Source organism: Anopheles gambiae, chromosome 2 (genome assembly GCF_943734735.2).
Source record: "Anopheles gambiae chromosome 2, idAnoGambNW_F1_1, whole genome shotgun sequence".
Lineage (NCBI taxonomy): Eukaryota > Metazoa > Arthropoda > Insecta > Diptera > Culicidae > Anopheles > Anopheles gambiae.
In genome coordinates, this window is record NC_064601.1 from 92,902,044 (window position 1) to 92,926,266 (window position 24,223).

The following is a 24,223-nucleotide window of genomic DNA, read 5'->3' on the forward strand; positions in this document are numbered from 1 at the left end:
AATTTCACACAAACGTTAATTGTGTCAATGATCAAGATACAGAGACAATTCCACAGAGTGTTGATATGCTGTACTAAAGGGTTCAAATAACTATTATATTGGCATTATTTGTCTCCCACTCTCTACATCATAACAGAAATAATATTATGTACCAAAGCGTCCAGTAAGTGTGCCAACAGTATGAGTATATCGCCATCAACTCTGTAAGTACTGCTCATTGCTAAATTGTTTGAGCCTAAAATAGCACATCCTACTTCACATTGAACATATCTTTATTATTCCTGGGCCGTGGTGTAATCGTCAAGAACACGCCCCTAATAACATGACTGTTCTCGGATCAAATCCCAAATAGATCCTTACTCTACCACTGCTTTCCACTAAATCCGTTTTCTCTGATGCCCCCTCTACAAAAAAAATGTACCATTTTTATAGGCCTTGCCATGACCCAGTGAATGGCAAACAATTTGCAACAAAAATCATAGCTTCAGATCAGATCAGATCACCGTAATAAGATGATGGTGTTCGCCTTAAAACCAACCAAACCCTCCATTCCACACAGAAAGGGGGGTACTACTTGTTGTGATCTTCTACGATCACACAACTGATTGCACCACACTGGGCGGATGTCGGGTTGTATGTGTTTGTTTTGTGATTTTTACCTTTTTTATCTTGTCAGTTTTTTTCTCTCCTCATTTATTCACCACTTGACCCGAAAGACGAATTAATGCCTACCCTTAGGTCGTCAATTTTTCGTCAAAACTCCCACGAGACGAACGCAACATACATCTCAGAAACGGACAGCAGCAGCAACAGCAGCATGTCCTTCGCATCAGCAGTGATTTGTTGTTCTCGTTGGCATGGCTGACGGCTGCTTTTGTTACTGTTGGTGTTGCCTTTTTTTGTTGCGATGTGTCTGACTTGTTACCAACAAGCAAGGTTCACATGGGCACGAACATCGGCGCGTACAGAGAGTTTCGATGCAGCGTTTTACGCTGCACGCTTCCGGTAGTTTGATGACTTGTTTTTTTGGGTTTCTGGGTGCTCTACTACATGCTTCAACGATAGGCAAGAGTGCCTAAATTCACCACCCGCTGATGGGTGCACTTGCCAGTGGGATTATGCAAATAATCACACCTTGACCTTTTTGCGATTAAACCATTTCGTTTGATATTATAGTGCACCGGAGGAGCATGAAACAAGCAAAATTTGAGCTGTTACGGGGGGAATAATTAATTTAATAATTTTATCCATATAACTTGCTCATTAAATTGATAATCCAGTTCGAAGTCATTGGTTAAAACAGCGCTGGAAAATGGCACTTCTGTTATCTTAAGCGCTATAAATAATTGACCAATAGGGTCAGGAGAAAATTATCAGATGAAACACGAAAGCACCCTCATGCACAACGTGTAATGCGTTAACCTATAAACATGACCCTAGGAGTTCATCAAAAAGCTGCATTTACACCCGACAGGTACAACGAACCAACCTACGACCACGGATCAAAGCTTCACTCGTCCCTTAGATAGATATCGTTCGTGTCTTTCAGTTCGATTGTGACCCTAATTCGTCACGTCACGCGCCACTCTACCGACAATCCCGACCAGCCCAGACGCGCAAGGGAAAACGCTGGGATACCACCAGTCGATATGGCCCCATGCAGATAAGACTCTAAATATGGTGCACCGAGATTGAAACCGAAGTACTCCCAGACTTGGAAATCGCACTCGACGCTGGCGCTCGGTCTGGCGTGGTAATGGGCAACAAATTATCGACCTAACGTCAGTGCCTCGAGCAACGAACGCTCGAACGTGGCTTAGAGTGTGACCTTTACACTCCGGCAACAAAGAAAAGAACAAACGATGTAGAAGCTATTGCGGAATCGAGCCGAGGCGGGTTACCGTTGCCCAGGCTTTTAATAACGATTGCGCCATTTGATGACCACTATCAAATCAAGTGTTTGTGCCGAGGCAGGTATGATCTGCGGCTGGGTATGAACTGAGCACAGCATGCTTATGGATCGAATAGATATTAGTTGTCAAAACTAAAACGTCAAGGAAAAGTACGGAGTACCACATGGAGATTGAAAAAGAAAACATAGAATAAATATTTAAATAAATACAGTTTGAAGCTAAAAAACACTAGCAGAAGACATCCGAAACATATAACCCAACATCTTCGGTGACATTATTATTTGTTCCATCGGGCACGGCGGAACCACCATTTATTTATGTACATAAACCAATATCTCTTACAACATACGTGAATGTTTTCCTAATCCCTAAAATATGACCGCCTGATCACCGAGTTTGTAGTAGAAACCGTGCTCACAGTTCGATCCTTCACATTGTCCTGCTCCTGCCACCGACGCTGGTCTCACTGGAGCCTTATTGGAGAAATCGTTATTGAAGCCACCAGTCTGACGCTGTGGCGAAGCTGCCTGTGGTCGTGCCGATGGTTGTTGTCTTGCCGGTGCCGGTGATGCCTGTGGTCGTGCCGAAGGTTGTTGTCTTGCCGGTGCCGGTGATGCCTGTGGTCGTGCCGAAGGTTGTTGTCTTGCCGGTGCCGGTGATGCCTGTGGTCGTGCCGAAGGCTGTTGTCTTGCTGGCGCCGGAGAAGCCTGTGGTCGTGTAGAAGGTTGTTGTCTTGCCGGTGCAGGAGAAGCCTGTGGTCGTGCAGAAGGTTGTTGTCTAGCTGGGGCTGGTGTAGCCTGTGGTCTTGGAGCGGCAGGAGCGGCCAGACGTGGCGTTATGGCTTGAACAAAATCATTCGCAGATGACTGTCCAAAGGCGCTACCGGCCTGTGCGCTTGACCCGGCAAAGAACGGTGCAGGTGTAGAGCTAGGCACTATGGTTACCTGAGGCTGATAACCGTAGCTAGGTGCGTTAATTGGGCGCTGTGGTTGGTACTGGATCTGTGGCTGCTGTGACTGAATCGGTTGATACTGGAACTGTGGCTGTTGTGGTTGGTACTGGATCTGCGGTTGATATGGTTGGTACTGGACCTGCTGTGGCTGCGTTGGCAGAGGAGCCTGTCCAGGGCGGATTCCCTGAGGCACTACAACTGGCCCTATCGGCTGATAAACCGGTTCCGTGTAAACGATAGTCGTCGGTGGACGGACTTCGATTGCTTGCTGAATCTCCACGCAGTACGGACCAACACCTCCGTTGGTACAGCAGAACGGTGGTTGACCGCCGTTATCGCACGATTGATACGGTGGTCCCTGTGGTACGTCGCAGTTCGGGCCGATTCCTCCGTTCGTGCAGCAGTAAGGACCAACACCTCCATTCGGGCATCCGAGGTACACTACCGGTGGTTGGGTCACAGGTATGATTGGATATGCAGGAGTTGGTGTTGGTGGCGGTCTTGGACGCGTCGTGGTTGGCGGTGGTCTTGGTCTCGTTGTCGTTGGTGGCGGCTTTGGACGAGTTGTAGTTGGCGGAGGCTTGGGACGCGTCGTCGTCGGCGGTGGCTTGGGACGCGTCGTCGTCGGCGGTGGCTTGGGACGCGTCGTAGTCGGCGGTGGCTTAGGACGAGTTGTAGTTGGCGGAGGGCGTGGTCTGGTAGTGGTAGGTGGCGGCTTGGGCCTAGTGGTAGTTGGAGGAGGTCTTGGGCGGGTTGTTGTAGGTGGTGGCTTAGGACGAGTTGTAGTTGGCGGAGGTCTCGGACGAGTCGTCGTAGGCGGAGGTCGCGGCCTTGTCGTCGTTGGCGGTGGCTTTGGACGAGTGGTCGTTGGTGGAGGACGTGGCCTTGTCGTCGTTGGCGGTGGCTTTGGACGAGTTGTAGTTGGTGGAGGTCGTGGCCTGGTCGTCGTTGGCGGTGGCTTCGGACGAGTGGTCGTTGGTGGAGGTCGTGGCCTTGTTGTGGTTGGCGGTGGCTTCGGACGAGTGGTCGTTGGTGGAGGTCGTGGCCTTGTTGTGGTTGGCGGTGGCTTCGGACGAGTGGTCGTTGGCGGAGGTCGTGGCCTGGTCGTCGTTGGTGGTGGCTTTGGACGAGTTGTAGTTGGCGGAGGTCGCGGCCTTGTCGTCGTTGGCGGAGGCTTTGGACGAGTGGTAGTTGGCGGAGGTCGTGGCCTTGTCGTCGTTGGCGGAGGCTTCGGGCGAGTGGTAGTTGGTGGAGGGCGTGGCCTCGTAGTCGTCGGCGGTGGCTTTGGACGAGTAGTAGTTGGAGGAGGCTTCGGACGAGTGGTAGTTGGCGGAGGTCGTGGCCTGGTCGTCGTTGGCGGTGGCTTTGGACGTGTAGTAGTTGGCGGAGGACGTGGCCTCGTGGTCGTCGGTGGAGGTCTAGGACGAGTTGTAGTAGGTGGAGGCTTCGGACGAGTCGTAGTAGGTGGAGGTCTTGGGCGAGTCGTGGTTGGCGGTGGCGGAGGTCTCGTCGTTGGTGGCGGTCGAGGCCTTGTAGTGGTCGGTGGCGGCGGAGGTCTCGTCGTTGGCGGTGGACGAGGTCTCGTTGTGGTTGGCGGTGGTGGTGGTGGTCTCGTTGGCGGTGGCGGCGGTGGCCTTGTTGGTGGTGGCTGTGGTGGAGCCTCAACCACAATAGGAGGTGCACTCAGAACACAGTCGGGCGTGTTTGCTCCATTTGTACAGCAGTACGGTCCAGAGCCACCGTTGGTGCATGCTCCGTACACGAAGGTCTGTACCTGTACGATGGGTGCTCCGGTATGGCCAGGATGAACTATGATCGGCGGTATCGGAGGTACTTCCGGCAATACGCAGTTCGGTCCATTTCCTCCATTTGTACAGCAGTGCGGTGGATTTCCGCCCTGAGGACAGATGGGTGCAGTTGGCTGACAGTTCGGTCCTTGCGATCCTGGTGCGCAAGGCGGCAGATAACCGTTGTCAGGTTTCGTTTGCTGACAGTGTGGTCCATCACCTAGGAGACAGAGTGGATCCTGTGGGCGATCGTAATGATATCCATCTTCGTCCTTTTGACCCGATCCTCGGAGGCCAATATTGGAAGAGGTCGATTCTTGCTGCAGCAGTGCTTTCAGCAAGTTCTGCTTGTTCACCGACGTGATAAGGAAGCTTTCATCAGGTAAAGCTTCCGCCCGTGAGGCGCCTAAAAGTGCCCCCAGGAAGAGCAGGAAAACAATCTGGAGGGAAAATCAATAAAATCAGAAACACATTCCGTTATCCATCTTTTCTTTCGCACAGCTCACAAAACACGATCACTTTATTGCACTGTCTCAAACACTTTCGCAAGCGTCTAGAGTGACGCCACCGTACCTTGTTTTCCATCATCTTCCGGCACGCAACGAGGTCCAGCTAAATCCTACTGCACTCCTGGGCGGTTCGGTGTTTCTCGTACGAAGACGGAAACCATAAGACCACTAGCTACTCCTTGCTACACAGAACTGAGACTAGTTGAGAGAATCCTTCGGCTGGACATATTTATACCGTGCCGATCGCCCGATAGTGCAGTCCAGTTTTACTGCCCGAAGATGTCTCCATCCACGCTCCGGGCGTTGGATATACCGGTGATAGTGGTCCGAATTCTTGCTGAAACCATTTCGCGGTTCGGGTTTTCGGCTCATTTGAATATGGAACCAAACTAATTTTTTTTGTTCACCTGCTGCAACCCATCCAAGCCGAGATGCTTAGTCCGACGATCCATCTGCTATCATCGTTCAACACACCGCGTGACCTTCGACAGGAAGACGGCATCGAGTTTGGACCCGCTTGGGTGAAAGAAATTTTGCAAAACACTCGGCTGAACTTTGAGACAGTCCAGGTCCAAGGCACCGGGCGGCCAGAAAGAGTGCGCGAATCGGTTCGCCGACATCTAAGCGAAAAAGAACGGACATAACAAAAAACAAACAGACAAAAGCGACAGTGAAGATTGCTCGCGATAGACTCGAAACATTCAGGTGACTCGAAGCCGGTGACCAAAAGTGAAACTGGTTCTCCGCCCGGCAACCCCGGGCGTGTGTGTGACAAAAGTTCGCGAACCCACCAAGCGGCCTAGACGCGACAGACGTGTAGAATGTCTGGGGAGGTAGGAAGTCGTTTGCGGGTGAAATGATGCGCCTGGGTGCCCGGTGGGTTTGTGTGATCGTAGAAAAGAGGCAGAAATCTCGGCATTTTGGCAACTCTGGAAGTGATATCAGATTTGGAAAACAAACCCACAACCCAAAGCATACTGAACTGCTGCAAGAGGTTACTAAAAGTCAAGGATACGGTTCCATCATTTGATCGATGTCATCGTGATGATGGGGCGAAAATTCGAAACAAGATAACCTATCGCTGAGACCAATCCAGATTGAAGTGTTTCACCAGAAGAGAAATGGACCTGCGACGACACAATTACCGACAGAATTACTTCCTTCTGATGGTTTTCTATACTTAACAAAAGGAAACTTCATCCGAGAAGGAGAACAAGGAAGCTTAAGGAGCTTGTGTGCTGATTATCAATTCTGCATTCAGAAAAAAACCTGTCGCTGTTGGGGGGGAAACGATCCTACCAGTATACAGGTCCACTGTCACTCCCTGCCCACCCGGCAAGACACTGTCGATTCTAAGCTGACCAAAGGGGGTGAATTCTGCCTGACCTTTTGATATTTATCCTCCCCTGTGAACCGAACCGAGGCAGATAGTTTGGATTGCTTTCGGGTTCTAAAACACACCGAGGGACAAAAAGTTGAAGAGGTGAACTGGTTATGGCCTTGTTTTGGCGTTTGTTATCGGTTGACGCTTTTTATATTTATTTGCCAAAATTAAATGCACGGAATTTAGCATACCGCTTTCGGGTCCGATCCTCGCGGGTCGCCGATTTCGGGGCAGTTAGAATTAGAACCCCGGCTACTGGCAGACCAAATGGACCAAAAATATATCAGGATTGTGAGGCTTGGTGGCTTTGAGCGCTGAATGGAGCCCGCAGAACCGGATGTTGGCAAATGGTTCTTAATTTATATCTTTTTCTTTCGTGTATACCCCGACTTGGAAGAATTGGTTTGTAAGGTTATATGTTCTGTTTGGTGTATTTCGATTTTACTTACACTGAGATAACAACGTGCTGAAGCACAATGGTTTTTTTATTAGAAATATTTTCATACCTAATTTTAAGACTTGAACATGAATTACTTCAACCTTTCAATCTTTGAGGTAATACATTTCTGACAGATTGAAGATCATCTTCAAAGTTCTTCTTTTCAATTCGATCCCAAATAATTATTCATCGCAAAGACACTGGTGATAACTCACCTGTGACATTTGACATACCGAATGTAGAAATGTACCAAAATTAGCTTTGATAACACGCGCAAAAAACAGGAAGATATGGAAATGCTGCGCACTGGAAAGAATGAACGACCCAGAGAGTTCAACGAATGTATTAAAAATGCCACATTTTTTCTACTAGCTCAATCTAACATCCAGCTAATCTAACATGCGCTAAACACCCAAACACAAAACTGCAAGGCTGCTGAAATGTCTCGATAAATGTTAAGTAGTTAATGAACTCTATTTCACCATCGGGGCTGAAAGATGCTCCGGTCGATCTTTCACTGTCACCCCGTATCAATCGTGTGCTTCCAAATGTGTATGTGTATCTAGTTCTCCCCCACTTAGCACAGTATGACGATAACGAAAGAAATAGTGGCCGCCTCTATTTAAATTAAATCAGTCGCATCGGAACCGTTCGAGTGGAAGCATGGCGTTATAAGGCAGATTCATCGCTGCAAAACAGATTGGCAGTAGTAATTGGATTGTGTTGAATAGTCGAGAGTGTGGTTGGGGGCTAAATCTGCTTTAATGTGAGATTGAGTGTTATTATTACAGCAAAAAAGTTGTCGGTAGTAAAGTATAAGGATGTTCGTTAAAGCTTTTCATGAGACGGTTTTTGATAAGATCAGGAAAACAAATAAAAATGACGGATTGCGTTAAACTTACAGCAAAATAACATTTGATAGAATATATTTTCCTAACTAGACAGTTTGGCATCACCCTGTTAGCAGCTTGTATCAAAGTGCCTTTTAAAATAGTGTTCGACGAACTGTAATTTACGCTGCAAAAGATTTCCTTCCTCTAAGGATAGATGATCTTCTGCAATGGAGCACAATTTTCAGCAACAGTTAGCATAACAACAGTTAGCACACACACTTTTCTTTAGCTGCTTCTTAATGGAACGGATTATATCGCTCTTAGTAAACTATACGTCTCTTGCCAGTCGATTATTGCTGACTTTCAATAACAAAATATCCGAAAAGTCTCCTGATTGCCGAATTTATATGCACATTTGCTATGAATTTGTCTTCGTAAGATTGCGGATGTTTTATGTTTTGACATTTATGTATTTTACAACTAATAATCACTCCAGTTAGCGAACTTCTAGTTAAAAAAAACTCCAGTAAAACACATCCAGTTAGCTGTCACCTACTGTATAAACATTATATTCTAATATCATCTCTGTAAGACTCTGGATAGACATATCCGACATTTGTTGAGGACTGAATCAATTGACTAGGCCGGTCTCGTAGTACAGTTGCCAACTCGTATGACTTAACAACATGCCCGTCATGGGTTTAAGCCCCAAATGGACTGTGCCGCCATACGTAGGACTGACTATCTTGCTATGGGGGATATTTCATGAGTCACTAAAAGCCAAGCTCCACAAGTGGTACAGGCAGGCCTTGGCCGACAGCAGTTGTTGAGCCAAAGAAGAAGAATTCAATTGACTAGACGATACATTAACATTGTCAGTATTTTCACTACATATATATAAATATTTTTATTTTGGAATTGCTACGCGAGAAAAGATCAATTCTATTCCATGCGATCGAGAGAAAAATGACAGATGCTTTCTTTGCTACCGCGTGAAGACGAAAATACCAACAGAATAGACTCAGTGACTAGAAGATGGTAGTACCGACAAAATGGTTTTTAGTGTTAAGAGACTTAAGACGCTCCAGTAAACATTTCAGCTCACGAAATGTGATGCGTTAGTACACGAGCTTTGCCTAGTGATGAAAGATTTATGAGAAATAAATCATAAAAATCATAAAAAATATGGCTACTACTTTGCTTGACGGTGCTACAGGTGGTATTTACGAGTTTCAAAGCATTGAATTATAGAAATAGAAAATAGAAATAAGGCTAACAAAGTTAAATATTATGCAATCATTATTCATTATTTATGGACAAAAATAAACCATTATGAAAAAATGACAGTTCAAAAACATAACAAAACAAACCGATAACATTAGACCGCGTTTTGTGGAAAAGTTCAACATCCGTAAAAGCAAACATACTAAATTGTCTGTCAAGGACCGTATCAATCATGCGCGGGAGCGACGAAACGAAACGCGCTACCGCACCAACGAAAATGGCGAAATTTATCAACATTATTATCGATTTCGATGAGACATAACCGGCGCCAAAATGTAATTCATCAAGCGGACGAGTAATATAATCAACTCCAAAAATAAAACAAGAAATTGCCAACAACAAAAAAAAGAGAAGCCTTGAGCGCTCTTAGCACCGAGCGGGGATGGCAGTTTTCACAGCACTACCACCAGATGGTGGCATAAACATGATCACAACGCACAACGCGCGCTCCCCGTCTTTGCCCAACGCGAACCTAGCCGAAGCGCGCCTATTATGCTCCAAAGCGGTGTTATGGTAAAGGTTTCCTCTATTTAAAAATTCATAGCCAAAATCCTGCGCTCTTCTCTCTCTATCTCTCTTCGCCGGCCCAGCGCAAACCGTGTCCTGCAGACCCGCGAACTGTGCAGTTATGAATATTCAGCCAAAGAAAGCGCCCACACACTACCGCGAGAATACCGAGTGCGTCAAAACAAAGTCTAACGACTTAACCCCTTCGCTGGCACGGTGTCGAAAACACAACCCAGCACATACACATACCACCCCTATTTGCCATCCCCAAACTCGCCCCCCGAGTGGTTCGTGTTCACAACCCGGCCGTTTATGGGTTGCGCAAACGTCCGCAGATCCGAAACTGCCAAAGATTGCGAAACACGTGCTGGCGAAATGGCAAACGGGTTGCGAAAGGGAAGACACAAGCCACCTGTGGGCCACATGCAATCCCACGGATGCACCCGATCGGAAGCCTTGCTGACCTTGGATGCCATGAATTTCACCAAGAATGCTTGTCACTCATTGTCCCTCCGCTGCGGAAGCTTTGCGCGCACAGGAAAATTGTTCCTGACGTTACCGGAACCGGGAAGGTGATTGATTTTGATTGATCCGGCGAGATGCATCAGGACAGCGCATTCGTCTGCTGGATACACGCAATTTTAGTTAGAGTCTTTATCGATTGGCACTTGCACTTGCGTGCCGACACGCGATCGCCAGGTTCAATGCTCTTATCCTTCGCAAAGGCCGACGATAGAGTTTTCCCAGAAATAGCATCAAACTGAGGAGAGAAAAAAACCCCGTGACCTTGCGCTAGAAACCTTAACACACAAGCACAAGCGTCCAGGAGTTCATGTGGGGCATAAAAACTGCAACTGCAAAAAAGTAGCGACAACCACCACCAGAGCATCACGGTCAATAAAACAGCGTTGGACCGCCCTCCGAGCGTTGGAATCGAGTCTGCTCTCCAAGGCGGGGGGCGAAAGATTTGCATTGGAGATGAGATGGAAATCGCATCATAATTCTTCTCGCCACACTCATCCAGATAATATGATTAGCTCGTGGAAGCGTATTGCAAATCGCTCGGAATCGTTTGAAATGGTGCAATGGTTGTGATTGGCTAGGGTGTGGTTAGGTCCGGGCCGGCAAAGGATGGGATGTTGGCGTGAAATGCGGAATGGAAGGACAGGTTTGGTTGCTGATTGTAATATTTACTGCTAAAAGCAGAGCTAAAATAAGAACTAGTTAGATACAAGGCGGTCGCGTATTACAGTCGCCAACTGGAGCGACAAAAAATCATGCCCGTCATGAGTTCAAGCCTAGAATTGACCGTCCCCCCGTAGCAAGAATTGACTATCTGGCTGCGTGGTAATGAATTAAGTCTCGAATGCCTTACAGGCCGGTATGTCCGCGTAGGACTCTACGCCTAATAGAAGAAGATAGATACAGAACTGCTTTATGCATCTGACAGGATCTTCAGAACAAGTCACACGTCAGGCACTACAATCTTGTTTCAGAGATTCAGTCGATCTTAGCAACACTTTGGAACAACTTTTCAAAATAAAAGTTCAAATATAGTAAACTGCAATACATGATACTGCAATCTTGTCCCGTTCGCTTGGATTGACAATGTAGCACAACCCACCCCACCCATAAAATCACTCTTTTTAACGGACGCATCTTTAAAACTGGACACTTTCTACTTCAACGATTGCAAGGTCAAGCGCAGCGTATTTGCATCGCGAATTGCATCGTCCAGTGTTGATACGTTCAGTGCGGGATGCATTCCAATGTATCCTCAGCATCAGACCACCTGGTAATCGGATGCCCGCTTACGATGCAATCGATCGTCGGAGAAGGAAATTAAGTTGACAAATTACGATGCAACGATTCACCAGCGGCAATTACGATCATAAGTCAACGAAATCGGCAATCCAGCGTCAATACAATCGAACAGTCGCAAAATGATCAGCCAAAATACTTGCCACAGTTGGGAGCACACATGAGAAGGGGTACAAAGATTACCAAAATCGTGAGAAAATAAAATAGACGCTGCGGTAAGGTCAGGGTGGTACCGTTTTGCTATTTTTGGAAAGTCTGAAAATGATTATTAAATTGCGCACAATTAGCACATCAATGCATGCCATATTTCATCAAGATCGTGACTCATACCTCAAATTTCTTCACATTATTATGTAAAGTTCGATATTATGTAAAATGGTTTTCCCCGTAGAATCGGGGGAAAAAGGTGTGTCGTGGATAGCCGATACATGTTGGGCGTCCAAAAAATCATCCAAATCATCAAAGTTACAGCTCGCCTGATCTCGCCACAACACCCCAACGTACAAAAAAAACTGGAACCCACCGTTCCTCCCTGTATGAAACTCTAGCAGATGGCATTTTTAAAGGTAGTATTTTAAATTTATCACCCAACGCTCGCCGACGACTCACATTGCACAAGTCTTCATCCCACAACATTCCAAAACACAATCGCAATCGCATTTTTGTATTTATAAACGAACAGTTTAGTGGTTTGATGAATCGAACTGGTCACGCAAACACTGCCCGGTTCTAATCGATCATCGATTAGTGTGTGGCGCAGACGACGACTCAGTCTCGACTACAGTCTCGGGGTGAAGGTGTGAACCACATTCAAAAACAGACGCTGAGGCGTGGTCTAACCCACCTTGAAAGCACGACCGAGCGACAAATCAGATGCAGCAGCGGACCGGAGCACACGTTGCAATCTAATCAGGTCCAAATGCCACCCTCGGAGATAATGTAGTTGTCTGCCCGTTTGACACCTGAACGATAAGGTATAGCAACGGAGCAGATTTGAATCCTTCTTCGAGCAAGAGCCTCACGTGAGATGATTGGTCAGCGTTTGTAACAAACAAATCCAGGATCTGAACGAAGTAGCGATCAGCAATTGCAAGACCAGCAGTACACTCTGTCAACACCACCGGGATCGGCAGGCAAATAAAGACGCTACCGAAGATCGACTGACGGTAAAGCTCCCAAGCATCGGTGGGATGACGTGCGCGCGCGCGCGCCGCCGCCGCCGGTGACCTTTTTCCCTACCCAAGAAAGTACACATAATAGTCGCACGACACTCGCACACCTCGAGAGGGATCGCAACGAGCCTCGGGTAGGGACAGTGCTGTGAGTGCTTCGCACGTAGTGGCGCGCGTTCACTCTCACTCTCTTTTCGATTTGTTGCTCTCTTAGCCGCCTTAGTCTGCGCCTTAGTAGCCGATACCGGGATGCTGCTGCTGAGGCTGTTTGTTTGCCGTCACTGTACACACGGGCCCATTGTCTCTGAGCCCCTTCCTCCGCGCGGACAAGCTTCCGAGCGAGAGAGAGAGAGCTCCCGAGAGTGCCCAATACGCTTAGGAAGGGGTGTGGACGAGATGGAACCGCGCGCGCTAACTAAGATCGAACACACGCACCCTCGGGTAGGGCATGTAAGGCGGGGTGGTGTGCACTTGCGGGCCGCCACTAATTCTCGCCCCTAAACGATGCTGCATCATGTCTCGCTCGCACGGAAAGGATGAGACGGTTGATGAGCTTGCCGCCTGTCTCCTGTAAGGCTGCGTGTGCTCCAGGGCCGTCCACGGTTCGACGTGGGGCTCCCCCACTCCCCCCACTGCCTGGGACGGATGGACGGTCGGCAGCCACCCTAAATCTGCCGACGAATATAAATAAACCGTGCCATACGGATCGGTCGTTCAGTCGTGTGAACCTTATGTGCCCGGGCGCTAGCGGGACAACAGCAACGACGACACAGCGCACTTCACACGTGTTGCACGACGACTTGCAGGGAGCGTTTGAGCGTGTTTGTTTAGTGTACGTGAGTGGTGGAGTGCATGTTTGTGCAAAGGTGTGCAAAAGGACAATTTGAAAAAGGACACTCAGTGCTTGTGTGGACGCTGCCAAGCGTCGGAATTTCGTGTAGCATCGTGGTGCGATCGTGCAAAACAAAATGGTGAGAATGTAATGCTTTACAACAAACGTTTTGTCGCAGGAGAGTGTTCCGTACTGCAGATCCGGGTTGTGACATTTCTATCGACTGTGAGATTATGCGTTTGCGCGTGTGTGTGTCCTTGTGTCTTTCTGTGAAAACCTCATTAAACCACTCATCGCAACTGTGGGACACGTGCGAAAATTCAAATTAAATATCCTTTCGCTTGCGATCACTGCTCATCGCAGATATAATTGACATTCAGCTACCCTTTCCCATTCTTACTTGCGATTCCAATGAGCTGCATTAGTAATTGGCCATTATTGCATGGATTGTGATAGGAAAATGTGTAAGCCGAACAAAACGGCAGCAACTTACTTTGTTGCGGCCTGCCGGCTTGACGCAAAACGTTTAGTCGTGAGAACTGTATTTACATTTTTCTACAACGTTCATTCTGCTGGCTCGTTTAACGCTCGCAAGCCAATCGCAAGGGTGGACAAATGATAAAGTCACACAAACGAACACACACACACACACAATTGGAAAATGGTAAAAACACTGAGTCGGTAGGAACCCTTTTTTTGCGAGCAATTTAAAACAAAGAAAAAGGCAAAAAACGACTTCGTTACATGCAACTGAGGTGCAAAACTGAGCGATAACAAAAAAAAAAGGAGCAAATGTCGCAAAACAGAACCACCTGCAGTCCAACCCTCCCACCCAAAACCCCCGAAACGAACCGTCCAGCGGGAAGAGTGCAGGGAGCGCTGCAAGCTCATTTTGTTTTATGTTCCACAACGAATTTTCCCGCACGGTATTTTTTTCCTACTTTTTCACAACTTCCCTCTTTACGCTCGGGTTGCGACACGATGGAGAAGTATGAAAGGAAAAATGCACTGACCTCCCCATGTTGAGGTTGGGGGAGTTGTAGCTTTTTTACTTGCCCTCTTGCTAGGGGGTGGACTGCACCGCAAACACCTAATCTTCCCCGTTTGCTCATCGCTAACCTTTTCGGCAAAGTGTCTGCTGCTGCTGCTGGTGCCTTTGTAAGATTATTAGTTTTTTTCCTTCTTCTAACTTCGAAGTTCGATCGCCGATCGCGCCCGGATTATGCAACGCCAATGGTCGAAGCCCTACGCCACCACATCATCGCCACACCGGTGGCATCCTGTGTAATTTCCAGTACGATCGCGCTCGCGTGTGTTTTTGTGTGTGTGTGAAGGTGCATGTTCTGCACCGACGGGTTACACGTTTTTATGCTCGTTTCTGCGACATTTGTGTCCAAAGCCGGTGGGTTTGATTAGCGCGCCCGGGAGATGGGTGTCAGTTTCCCATGCTTTCCGCAATCGGGGTCATTGTACGTGCGTTTGTGTCTATTCTTGCGTGTTTGCTGCTGCCAAAGGCTCCGCGGCTGACGTTTGACCCGAGTGGTGAAGTTAAAATGAGATTTTTGGACGTTGCTTTTTTGCCCTCATGTGGTGTGTGTTGTAATTTCATGACATTTCTATTGCATATAATTTTATTTTTTTGGCACACATGCAATAAAAGTCCCTCCCCATCCAGCGAAGGCGTCAATCGCTGCTGCGAGGCTCATTTGTTATTTGCAATGTTTTTTTTGTTGGTTCGTTCGCTCTCTCTTCTTCGTTTTCTGCACAAACGGGCATAAACGCATTTCTCATAACCGCCTTCGGTTATGGATCTAACATAAATCGCTGCATCGCCGACGGCCGACCTGTGGCAGAGGTCACGCCCGAAAGGGGTGCTGAGAAGCATGCGAAGGAGCCACCAGAGAAGCTGGTTGGCGTTCCGTAAGGATGACGCTTTTAATAACACGCGGCAGGGCACGATTACGACATCACACGCGGATATGCACACAAATAGAACTGGTGACGAGGCTGGTGTGTTTGTCTGTGACAAAAATAAACAACGCCACAGCCGAGGGAATGATAGATGAAGGAAGCGTCACGCCACCGCCCAACGCTCAAACGGTGGGCCCGGCGATCAAGCAGCAAGTGATTTATGTTTCATTTTATTGGTCGCTGGTGATGGGTGTTGGGCTTGCCATTTATGTTTCAGCGTAACTAGGGGTGGAAGTTATTTGCTATTCTTCTTTTTTTAAACTGACCAACAAATACCTTTTTCAGTCTTAAAGATCAAGAAGTACTCTCCTATTTACAATTTAGTAACAGCATTCCAAAATCGCGTTCTTACGTCAGGCAGGTGTTTGGTTGATGCGTTCGATACGAAAAATGACATTGACATGAGAAAAGAACGTTCGTGCAGAGGAAATTTGAGACATTCGCCACACGCGATGACTTCGTTTCATGGGACAAAGACTCCCTCTACCCTTCTACCACCACAGCGCACGCTTGTGCAAATATCAATCACACTCTAAAATACACCGGATCTTGATAGAGGTCTCTGCAGCCTATAATTTGTTTCCAACGCCTCGCTGCAGGCGAGCTCCTGCCCGCATCGAAGGATCATCCAATCATCATGTGCACTAGTAATAACACTTATTACTACTTAGGTTCATCAGTTTAAATCACTTAACACATTGCCAGCCAGCCAGCTCGCGACTTACTTCGGCAGCACTTGACGTTGGCGAGTGGTGAAGATGAAAAAACGGACGATTTGCACCACACCTTGAGCTCGTTTGGCACCCTTACAAAAACACACACACGCCTATGCTATTCTGCACCTCTTCACCCAGACGGTGGCGCATCGTGGGCGTTTTGGCAGACCTTCTGCCAATCCCCTCCCCTTGAAGGGGTCTCCCATTTTATCACGGTTCATTTTTGCACGCTACGAAAGGGGCCGGGCAGCCAGCAAACCGACTGCAAACGACATTCTAACGATTGGGGCCCAGTGAGGCGAGCTGCTGGACGACCCCCTTCCCGCCTGACAACCGCCAATAACCATAAACGGTGTGCGGTGTTGATTAATGATGCGCTGAAAAGTTCAATCGATTCCAATTCGAAACTGGAAGAGTGTAACAACGACGCTCACAGAACGACGTCGACCCGTAATTTGTGAGCAACCAATTGAGGTTAAGTTCTGTTTGTGCCCTTTTTTTTCAACACGAAATGGCCACTTGCACAGTATCTCCTCTACTTTTCGGCACGCTTAATACGATTCGGGCGGGGAAGTTGCATTTGCCAGCAATCCCCATTCAATTCCCGGTTCGCGAAGTGATTGGAGTGTTTATCATGCTATTATGTGTCTCTATGGCCCTCTCTCTCTCTACGGCAACAAAATGTCACCAGAAGAGCAGAAAGCAGATGTCATGAAATGCGCGGCTCCATTGCCGATAGTTGATAATTGAAAATGCTAACCCATTTATTTGTGCGAGCAGGAGTTTCGCGACTGCTCTGTTGTTTCTCAATATGCTTTTGAGGTGGAGGGCTAACCTGAGGGACGTCACACTGGCAGCTCATTACGGAGCATAGCTGAGTTTGGATGTTTTGTTTATCGATTTCGATTTCGCCATGAAATTATGATTCGTTAACAAGCTTCGAACAAAGAAATAAACGATTAATTTATGCGAATTTGCGGTATCTTAATTTACAATTTGTAGGTATTTTTCAAAACACAATGTGGACCAAGGTCAACGCGCGATCGAAATCAAGCGACTGGCATATTAGCATACACGATGTTTTCCAAAGGTGTGCTGCACCAAGTTGGCAACCAATTGGGATTAAATCTGCTGAGTTTATAATTAAATTATAAAAACATTTCCCTTTTCCACCACGCCCGAACCGACGCCCGGATCAGCCGGACACCTCTTTACGACCCCCGTCAAGGTTAGGCTGTTGTGTGCTTGACATAGACACCTAGACATCATCACGGCACACCATTTGGAGGGGCCATCCTCATAAACAAAGCACAGGTAGCAAAAAAAAATAAGACAAAAATACCGATCGTCCGATCGATTACCTAATGATGAGTCGGGAGTAGTTCACGCGCATCAACGGTATCTCGTGTGATCCCAACAAAACCCCCTCCAAAAGTGACCAGCTGAGCATAAGAGAAAGAAACAGAAACAGAAAAAAACACCACAGATCCGTGGCCTTAGGGCGTCGCTCCTTTTTCATCCTTTTATCAAAAGCACGATCGTCGACATTTACATTCGAACGCGCAAGTCGAAATGTTGCTGCAGCTGGCCAAGCTGAAGGGTCTCCGGTTGGGTTCGGGCAGCTCCCAACTGCGTGTTGTTGGAACGCCCCAAACCGGTAATTCATCATCGGTGCGAGGTGTCATTAGAAATGTAGAAACATATTCGTCAAAGTGCTCATAACATATTTATTAGTCGGGCAGCATCCCAATGTCACAGCCGCGAGAGGGTCGTCCACGTTTGCCATTGCTTGAAGGCCAACTTATAGATCCAAAATCTGTTACGAAACAATGCGCACGCTGATCTCTAAAATGGTCCAGGTTTTCCAACACCCCGAACCGGCTAAAAACTAGGTTCAAAATCGTCTTTATTTAACCTTTTTGGGCATGTGTCAACAAAAACAACCATATGCAAATACTGTTCGCATGGTAACGAATACACGAGAAGGGATTACGCGATGCACCAAATAGCCCGAATTTGTGTGTATGTATGTTGGTGTGTAAATTTATTTTGATCTTGATCTCAGGTGGTTTAAAAATATTTAAAGATCCACCAGAAAGACCAGGTCAGGGTCGGTAGAGAAAGTTCGAACACTTTTTGTCTATTTCTATCCACTCATACTGCAAATGATATGGTATAGTTAGGCCTTTATTTAGCCGCCGTGAATGGGTAAGATGCACTCTAAAACACCGAACGGTTGACCTGTGACAAAACCCCCCAGGCTTGATGTAAGATGAGAGACAGTCAGCAAGCCATCCCATCTTCTGGGTGTCTATGCTTACCTTTAACATTTAAAGCGATAAAGTTATGTCATACAATTGCGATAAACCGCAACACAATACTGCCTCACTGTGTGAATGCTGCTCACCGCTGCAGTGTGTCATTCGAAGATGCACCAATCGGTATACACACACACACACACACACACACACACACACACACACACACACACACACACACACACACACACACACACACACACACACACACATACATCCTCAGCGAGCGATACATTGTGGTTTCTAGGTAGTAAAAAGTTCGATAGAACGTCAAACGCGTCAAACACTTTTGCGATGCGACAGCTTCAGCGCCGCTCGATTGCGTTGCGAACGAACGATTTCAACGGGAGTGAAGAAACGAACCCGGATCTAACGTAAAGCGTTAATTTCTAATTGACGCCTCTTAAATTAGGTTATTGTCCACCTTTTCTTTGGATTAAGATTTGTTGTTTTGACCAAAGCAACAAAATTGTGCTTTAGTTAACAAACGCCAAGATCAGCTTTTATTACGCTACACCTTTCAGGACCACTGATTACCCTTCTCATTTCATAACCTTTTGCGCTATAAATGAAGCCACCTTTCCAAAGGTTTACCACACCTTGCCACATCTTAGGGCGGCGAACTCCCCACCCTGCCCACTGACTGCCAAACAACAGACGCGCTTTGTCTTGCAGTCAAGAATCTGCTGCCTGCCAAAAAATAATGAAAGATGAAACCGATCGTTGTTCACACTCTGGCCGCTGTGAGATGAAAGTAAAAGCTTGAACTTTGCCGAAAATATAAAGAATCACATACCCCCGTACGCCAACACGCATGTGGCACGGCGCTGACTGTAGATCCATCTCGGCCGCACAGAAAGTAGGTCATCACCGATGATGGTTGGTCAGGGTGGTGTACATGGTCCTGCACTGTCGATGCATCGATGCTAACGTTCCCACACGAGCTTTAGCCGTTGCTAGGCAACCCGTACGAGCTTGAGCCGTTCGGTCTCAGGCAACCATAATTAATCTTTTACCAATTATCGATCGAATTGCACTTGCGGGGACGTTCCAGATGATCGTAATTATGACCACTAGCAACAAGTGTGAACCATTCTCTAAAAGGTTAAACTTAACAGAACCGATGAAAATTAGTTGCATTATGAAGATTTTAAGTATATTTCTAAATGCTGTTTAATTCTGTTACTACTCTTTCATTCCAACAGACGGAAAAATTGCTCAACATTTCTTTGATCTGCGGTGTGTGTAGATTTTCACACTCCCAAAGTGAAGAGATGATTTATATTACTCGCTTGAATGCGATTGAATGCCTCACATTGTTAACGAGGTGTAATAAATTGAGCGTCGCTTTGAACACCCACCATCGCCGGAGCTTTGCAATGGCGTCAAAAACATGATTTGTGCGATGAGGCATCAAGACGTACGGCAGCTTGGGTTCGATTTGCCCTCTGCGGTCATACAATTCATACCGATGGAACCCCACATAACCTCATTTGCTAACCAAAATACTTTTCCTATTTCACTTTCAGCGATTGCTAGTGCTACTCGGTTGTCTGCTAGCGGCATCTAGCAGCAATGCTGAGATAACGACCGTCCTGGGCCAGAACGGGTACGACTACACGCCCCCGAAAGTGCCCTTTCCGCCACCGCCGAGCTGTCCCGCTGGTGGTGTACCACCGTACTGCTGCACCAATGGCGGTCAAGGACCTAATTGCGTAGTCCCTACCCCACCACCACCGCCATCTTGCCCCGCTGGTGGTGTGCCACCGTACTGTTGTACTAACGGAGGATCCGGCCCGAACTGCTATGTGCCACCTCCACCAACGCGACCACCACCTCCAGCGTGTCCGGCCGGTGGTGTTCCGCCGTACTGCTGTACCAACGGAGGAACTGGCCCGAACTGTTACGTGCCACCGCCTCCAACCCCACCACCTACACGACCGCCGCCGCCACCACCGAGTTGCCCAGCCGGTGGAGTTCCGCCGTACTGTTGTACCAACGGCGGAACTGGTCCGAACTGCTACGTCCCACCACCGCCACCGCCTCCGCCGACTCGCCCACCTAGCTGTCCCGCAGGAGGAGTACCTCCGTACTGCTGTACTAACGGTGGATCCGGTCCTAACTGTTACGTCCCACCGCCCCCAACTCCTCCACCAACACGTCCACCTCCGCCAAGCTGTCCAGCGGGAGGAGTCCCACCATACTGCTGCACGAACGGAGGATCCGGTCCGAACTGCTATGTGCCACCACCTCCTACTCCTCCACCAACGCGTCCACCACCACCAAGCTGTCCTGCCGGTGGAGTCCCACCGTACTGTTGCACTAATGGCGGACAGGGTCCTAACTGTGTAGTTCCCACCCGGCCACCGAAGGGAGATGAGTATCTGCCGCCCTGCACGAACGGAGGCCAAGGACCGAACTGTGTAGTACCAACGCGACCACCCGTAACTCCTGCACCCAGGTAAGCCAGCACACAAAATGCAGCTCCCATACTGCAGCGTTTCATACTTTGTGCTCTCCCTCTCTTAGACCGCCATTCGGATGTCCTAACGGAGGAGTTCCGCCAAACTGCTGTACCAATGGAGGACAAGGACCTAACTGTGTGATTCCGAGACCACCTCCGCCACCGCCGAGCTGTCCAGCTGGTGGAGTCCCCCCATACTGCTGCACTAACGGAGGCTCTGGACCGAACTGTTACGTGCCACCCCCGCCAACGCCTCCACCGACTCGTCCTCCGCCTCCTCCGCCGACACGCCCTCCGAGTTGTCCCGCTGGTGGTGTTCCGCCTTACTGCTGTACCAACGGAGGATCCGGCCCGAACTGCTATGTTCCGCCTCCACCAACCCCACCTCCGACTCGTCCTCCGCCACCACCACCAACTCGCCCACCGAGCTGTCCGGCGGGAGGAGTGCCTCCATACTGCTGTACTAACGGCGGATCTGGTCCGAACTGCTATGTCCCACCTCCTCCAACACTTCCGCCAACACGCCCACCGCCGCCACCTCCAACTCGCCCACCGAGCTGCCCTGCTGGAGGAGTTCCTCCGTACTGTTGTACTAATGGAGGATCTGGTCCTAACTGCTACGTGCCACCGCCTCCGACCCCTCCGCCGACTCGTCCACCGCCACCACCACCAACTCGCCCACCAAGCTGTCCCGCTGGTGGAGTCCCACCGTACTGTTGTACCAACGGAGGATCCGGCCCGAACTGCTATGTTCCGCCTCCACCAACCCCACCTCCGACTCGTCCTCCGCCACCACCACCAACTCGCCCACCGAGCTGTCCGGCGGGAGGAGTGCCTCCGTACTGCTGTACCAATGGAGGAAGTGGCCCGAACTGCTATGTGCCACCCCCACCAACCCCTCCACCAACTCGACCACCACCTCCTCCGCCAACACGCCCACCAAGTTGCCCGGCGGGAGGAGTTCCGCCGTACTGTTGCACGAACGGAGGCTCCGGGCCCAACTGCGTTGTACCGACTAGACCTCCGCCACCGACAACTCAGAGCAATGGATATCTGCCACCCTGCCCTAATGGAGGTGTCGGTAAGTAGAATTTATAGTTTAAACGGCAAATCATGGTACACTCTACGATAATCACAGCCCACTGAATTAGTAAGCGCGCAGAAGCTCGCAAGGAAGTAACAGAGTTCTGCTAGGGTAGCTGGAGATTTGTATTCTTTGATAATGATCAGGACCTTTTAGTAGGTTACTCATAATCGAATGCTTGAAGAACCTAAGAAATAATATCTTAATTCTACTGAGCATTGGTCTTACTGTGACAATATTTCAGATATCCTTATCACTAGTTTGAATATAAAAAAATGGTCAGAAAGTAGTTTGACAGTCGTAGAAGCTTTTATGAATCAGCCATTGATCAATACTTCTTTAATTTTAGGACCCAACTGCCAAGTACCACCAACTCGTCCACCAAGCTGCCCGGCCGGAGGTGTCCCCCCGTACTGCTGTACTAATGGAGGAACTGGCCCCAACTGCTACGTGCCACCCCCGCCCCCACCACCACCCACTCGTCCACCGCCGACTCGCCCTCCGAGCTGTCCCGCTGGAGGAGTTCCACCGTACTGTTGCACGAATGGAGGAACTGGCCCGAACTGTTACGTGCCACCGCCTCCGACTCCACCACCAACCCGTCCCCCACCGCCACCACCGACCAGACCTCCGAGCTGTCCGGCTGGAGGAGTTCCTCCGTACTGCTGTACTAACGGCGGATCTGGTCCGAACTGTTATGTCCCACCTCCTCCAACACCTCCGCCAACACGCCCACCGCCCCCTCCGCCGACCCGACCACCGAGCTGCCCTGCTGGAGGTGTTCCTCCGTACTGCTGTACTAATGGAGGATCTGGTCCCAACTGTTACGTGCCTCCGCCTCCTACCCCTCCGCCGACTCGTCCACCGCCACCACCACCAACTCGCCCACCAAGTTGTCCGGCGGGAGGAGTGCCACCGTACTGCTGTACAAACGGAGGATCTGGGCCGAACTGTTACGTTCCACCGCCTCCGACTCCACCACCGACTCGTCCTCCGCCACCACCACCAACTCGCCCACCGAGCTGTCCGGCTGGAGGTGTTCCTCCTTACTGCTGTACCAACGGAGGATCCGGCCCGAACTGCTATGTGCCGCCTCCACCAACCCCACCACCAACTCGACCGCCACCTCCTCCACCAACACGCCCACCAAGCTGTCCTGCTGGAGGAGTTCCTCCATACTGCTGTACTAATGGTGGAACTGGCCCCAACTGCTATGTACCTCCACCGCCAACCCGTCCAACGCCTCCTCCACCTACTCCAGGCAAGGATAACGAGTATCTTCCACCATGCTCCAATGGAGGAGTTGGTAAGTAGATCTTCATTCCATAGAATCTCTAGCCAGTGACTCTAATGTACCATGCCCCCTTGCCTTTAGGACCTAACTGCGTTGTACCGACGAGACCGCCACCACCACCGCCAGCCTGCCCAGCCGGAGGAGTGCCACCGTACTGCTGTACCAACGGAGGAAGTGGTCCCAACTGCTATGTGCCGCCGCCTCCCACTCCACCACCAACTCGGCCACCACCTCCTCCACCAACTCGACCACCGAGCTGTCCCGCTGGTGGAGTCCCACCGTACTGCTGTACTAACGGAGGATCCGGTCCTAACTGCTACGTACCACCGCCACCAACCCCACCTCCAACTCGTCCTCCGCCTCCACCACCAACTCGACCACCGACCTGTCCGGCGGGAGGAGTGCCACCGTACTGCTGCACTAATGGAGGAAGTGGCCCGAACTGTTACGTCCCACCACCACCAACACCACCACCAACTCGACCACCTCCTCCACCGCCACCGGCATGCCCGGCGGGAGGTATTCCACCGTACTGCTGCACCAACGGAGGCTCCGGACCGAACTGTGCGGTCCCAACGAGACCTCCACCACCACCTCCGACTAGCCCTGCACCTAGCTGCCCTAACGGTGGCGTACTGCCTTTCTGCTGCACTAACGGTGGCCAGGGAGCGAACTGCGAAGTGCCGTCCCACACGCTCGAGGAAGACGGCTACCACTACAAGCGGCCAAACAAACCGTTCACCTTCTAGCCCTAGGTGGTTCTGCGTGTGCCCGCAAGCGGTACACTTACTGTTCATTTAATTTTGTCTTTACTATTTTGTTTAAGTTGATTCGTTCATCTGTGAATAGCAATAAATGTAAACCCCTCTCTACTCTTGTACATTTTTAACAAAACGTTGGTGTTCATTATTTCGGTCATTCCGCCCTCGGCTAAATTCAATGT

At 49.2% G+C, this 24,223-nt stretch overlaps 2 protein-coding genes across 2 annotated transcripts; one reads left to right on the forward strand and one right to left on the reverse strand.

The window, feature by feature from the left end:
• Window positions 1–3,527: 3,527 nt before the first annotated feature.
• Window positions 3,528–5,240, reverse strand: LOC1276619 (streptococcal hemagglutinin). Its single transcript, XM_061647469.1, has 4 exons — window positions 5,226–5,240; window positions 4,933–5,092; window positions 4,359–4,513; window positions 3,528–4,283 (listed from the first exon to the last, which is right to left on the reverse strand). Exons 1-4 carry the CDS (start codon window positions 5,238–5,240, stop codon window positions 3,636–3,638), a joined length of 978 nt encoding a protein of 325 aa, XP_061503453.1. The 3' UTR covers window positions 3,528–3,635.
• An 8,055-nt stretch (window positions 5,241–13,295) lies between these two features.
• On the forward strand, window positions 13,296–24,174 carry LOC1276621 (basic proline-rich protein). The gene is made up of 5 exons (XM_061645351.1): window positions 13,296–13,572; window positions 19,968–20,899; window positions 20,968–21,983; window positions 22,336–23,292; window positions 23,362–24,174. Exons 1-5 carry the CDS (start codon window positions 13,570–13,572, stop codon window positions 24,027–24,029), a joined length of 3,576 nt encoding a protein of 1,191 aa, XP_061501335.1. The 5' UTR covers window positions 13,296–13,569; the 3' UTR covers window positions 24,030–24,174.
• Window positions 24,175–24,223: the final 49 nt, after the last annotated feature.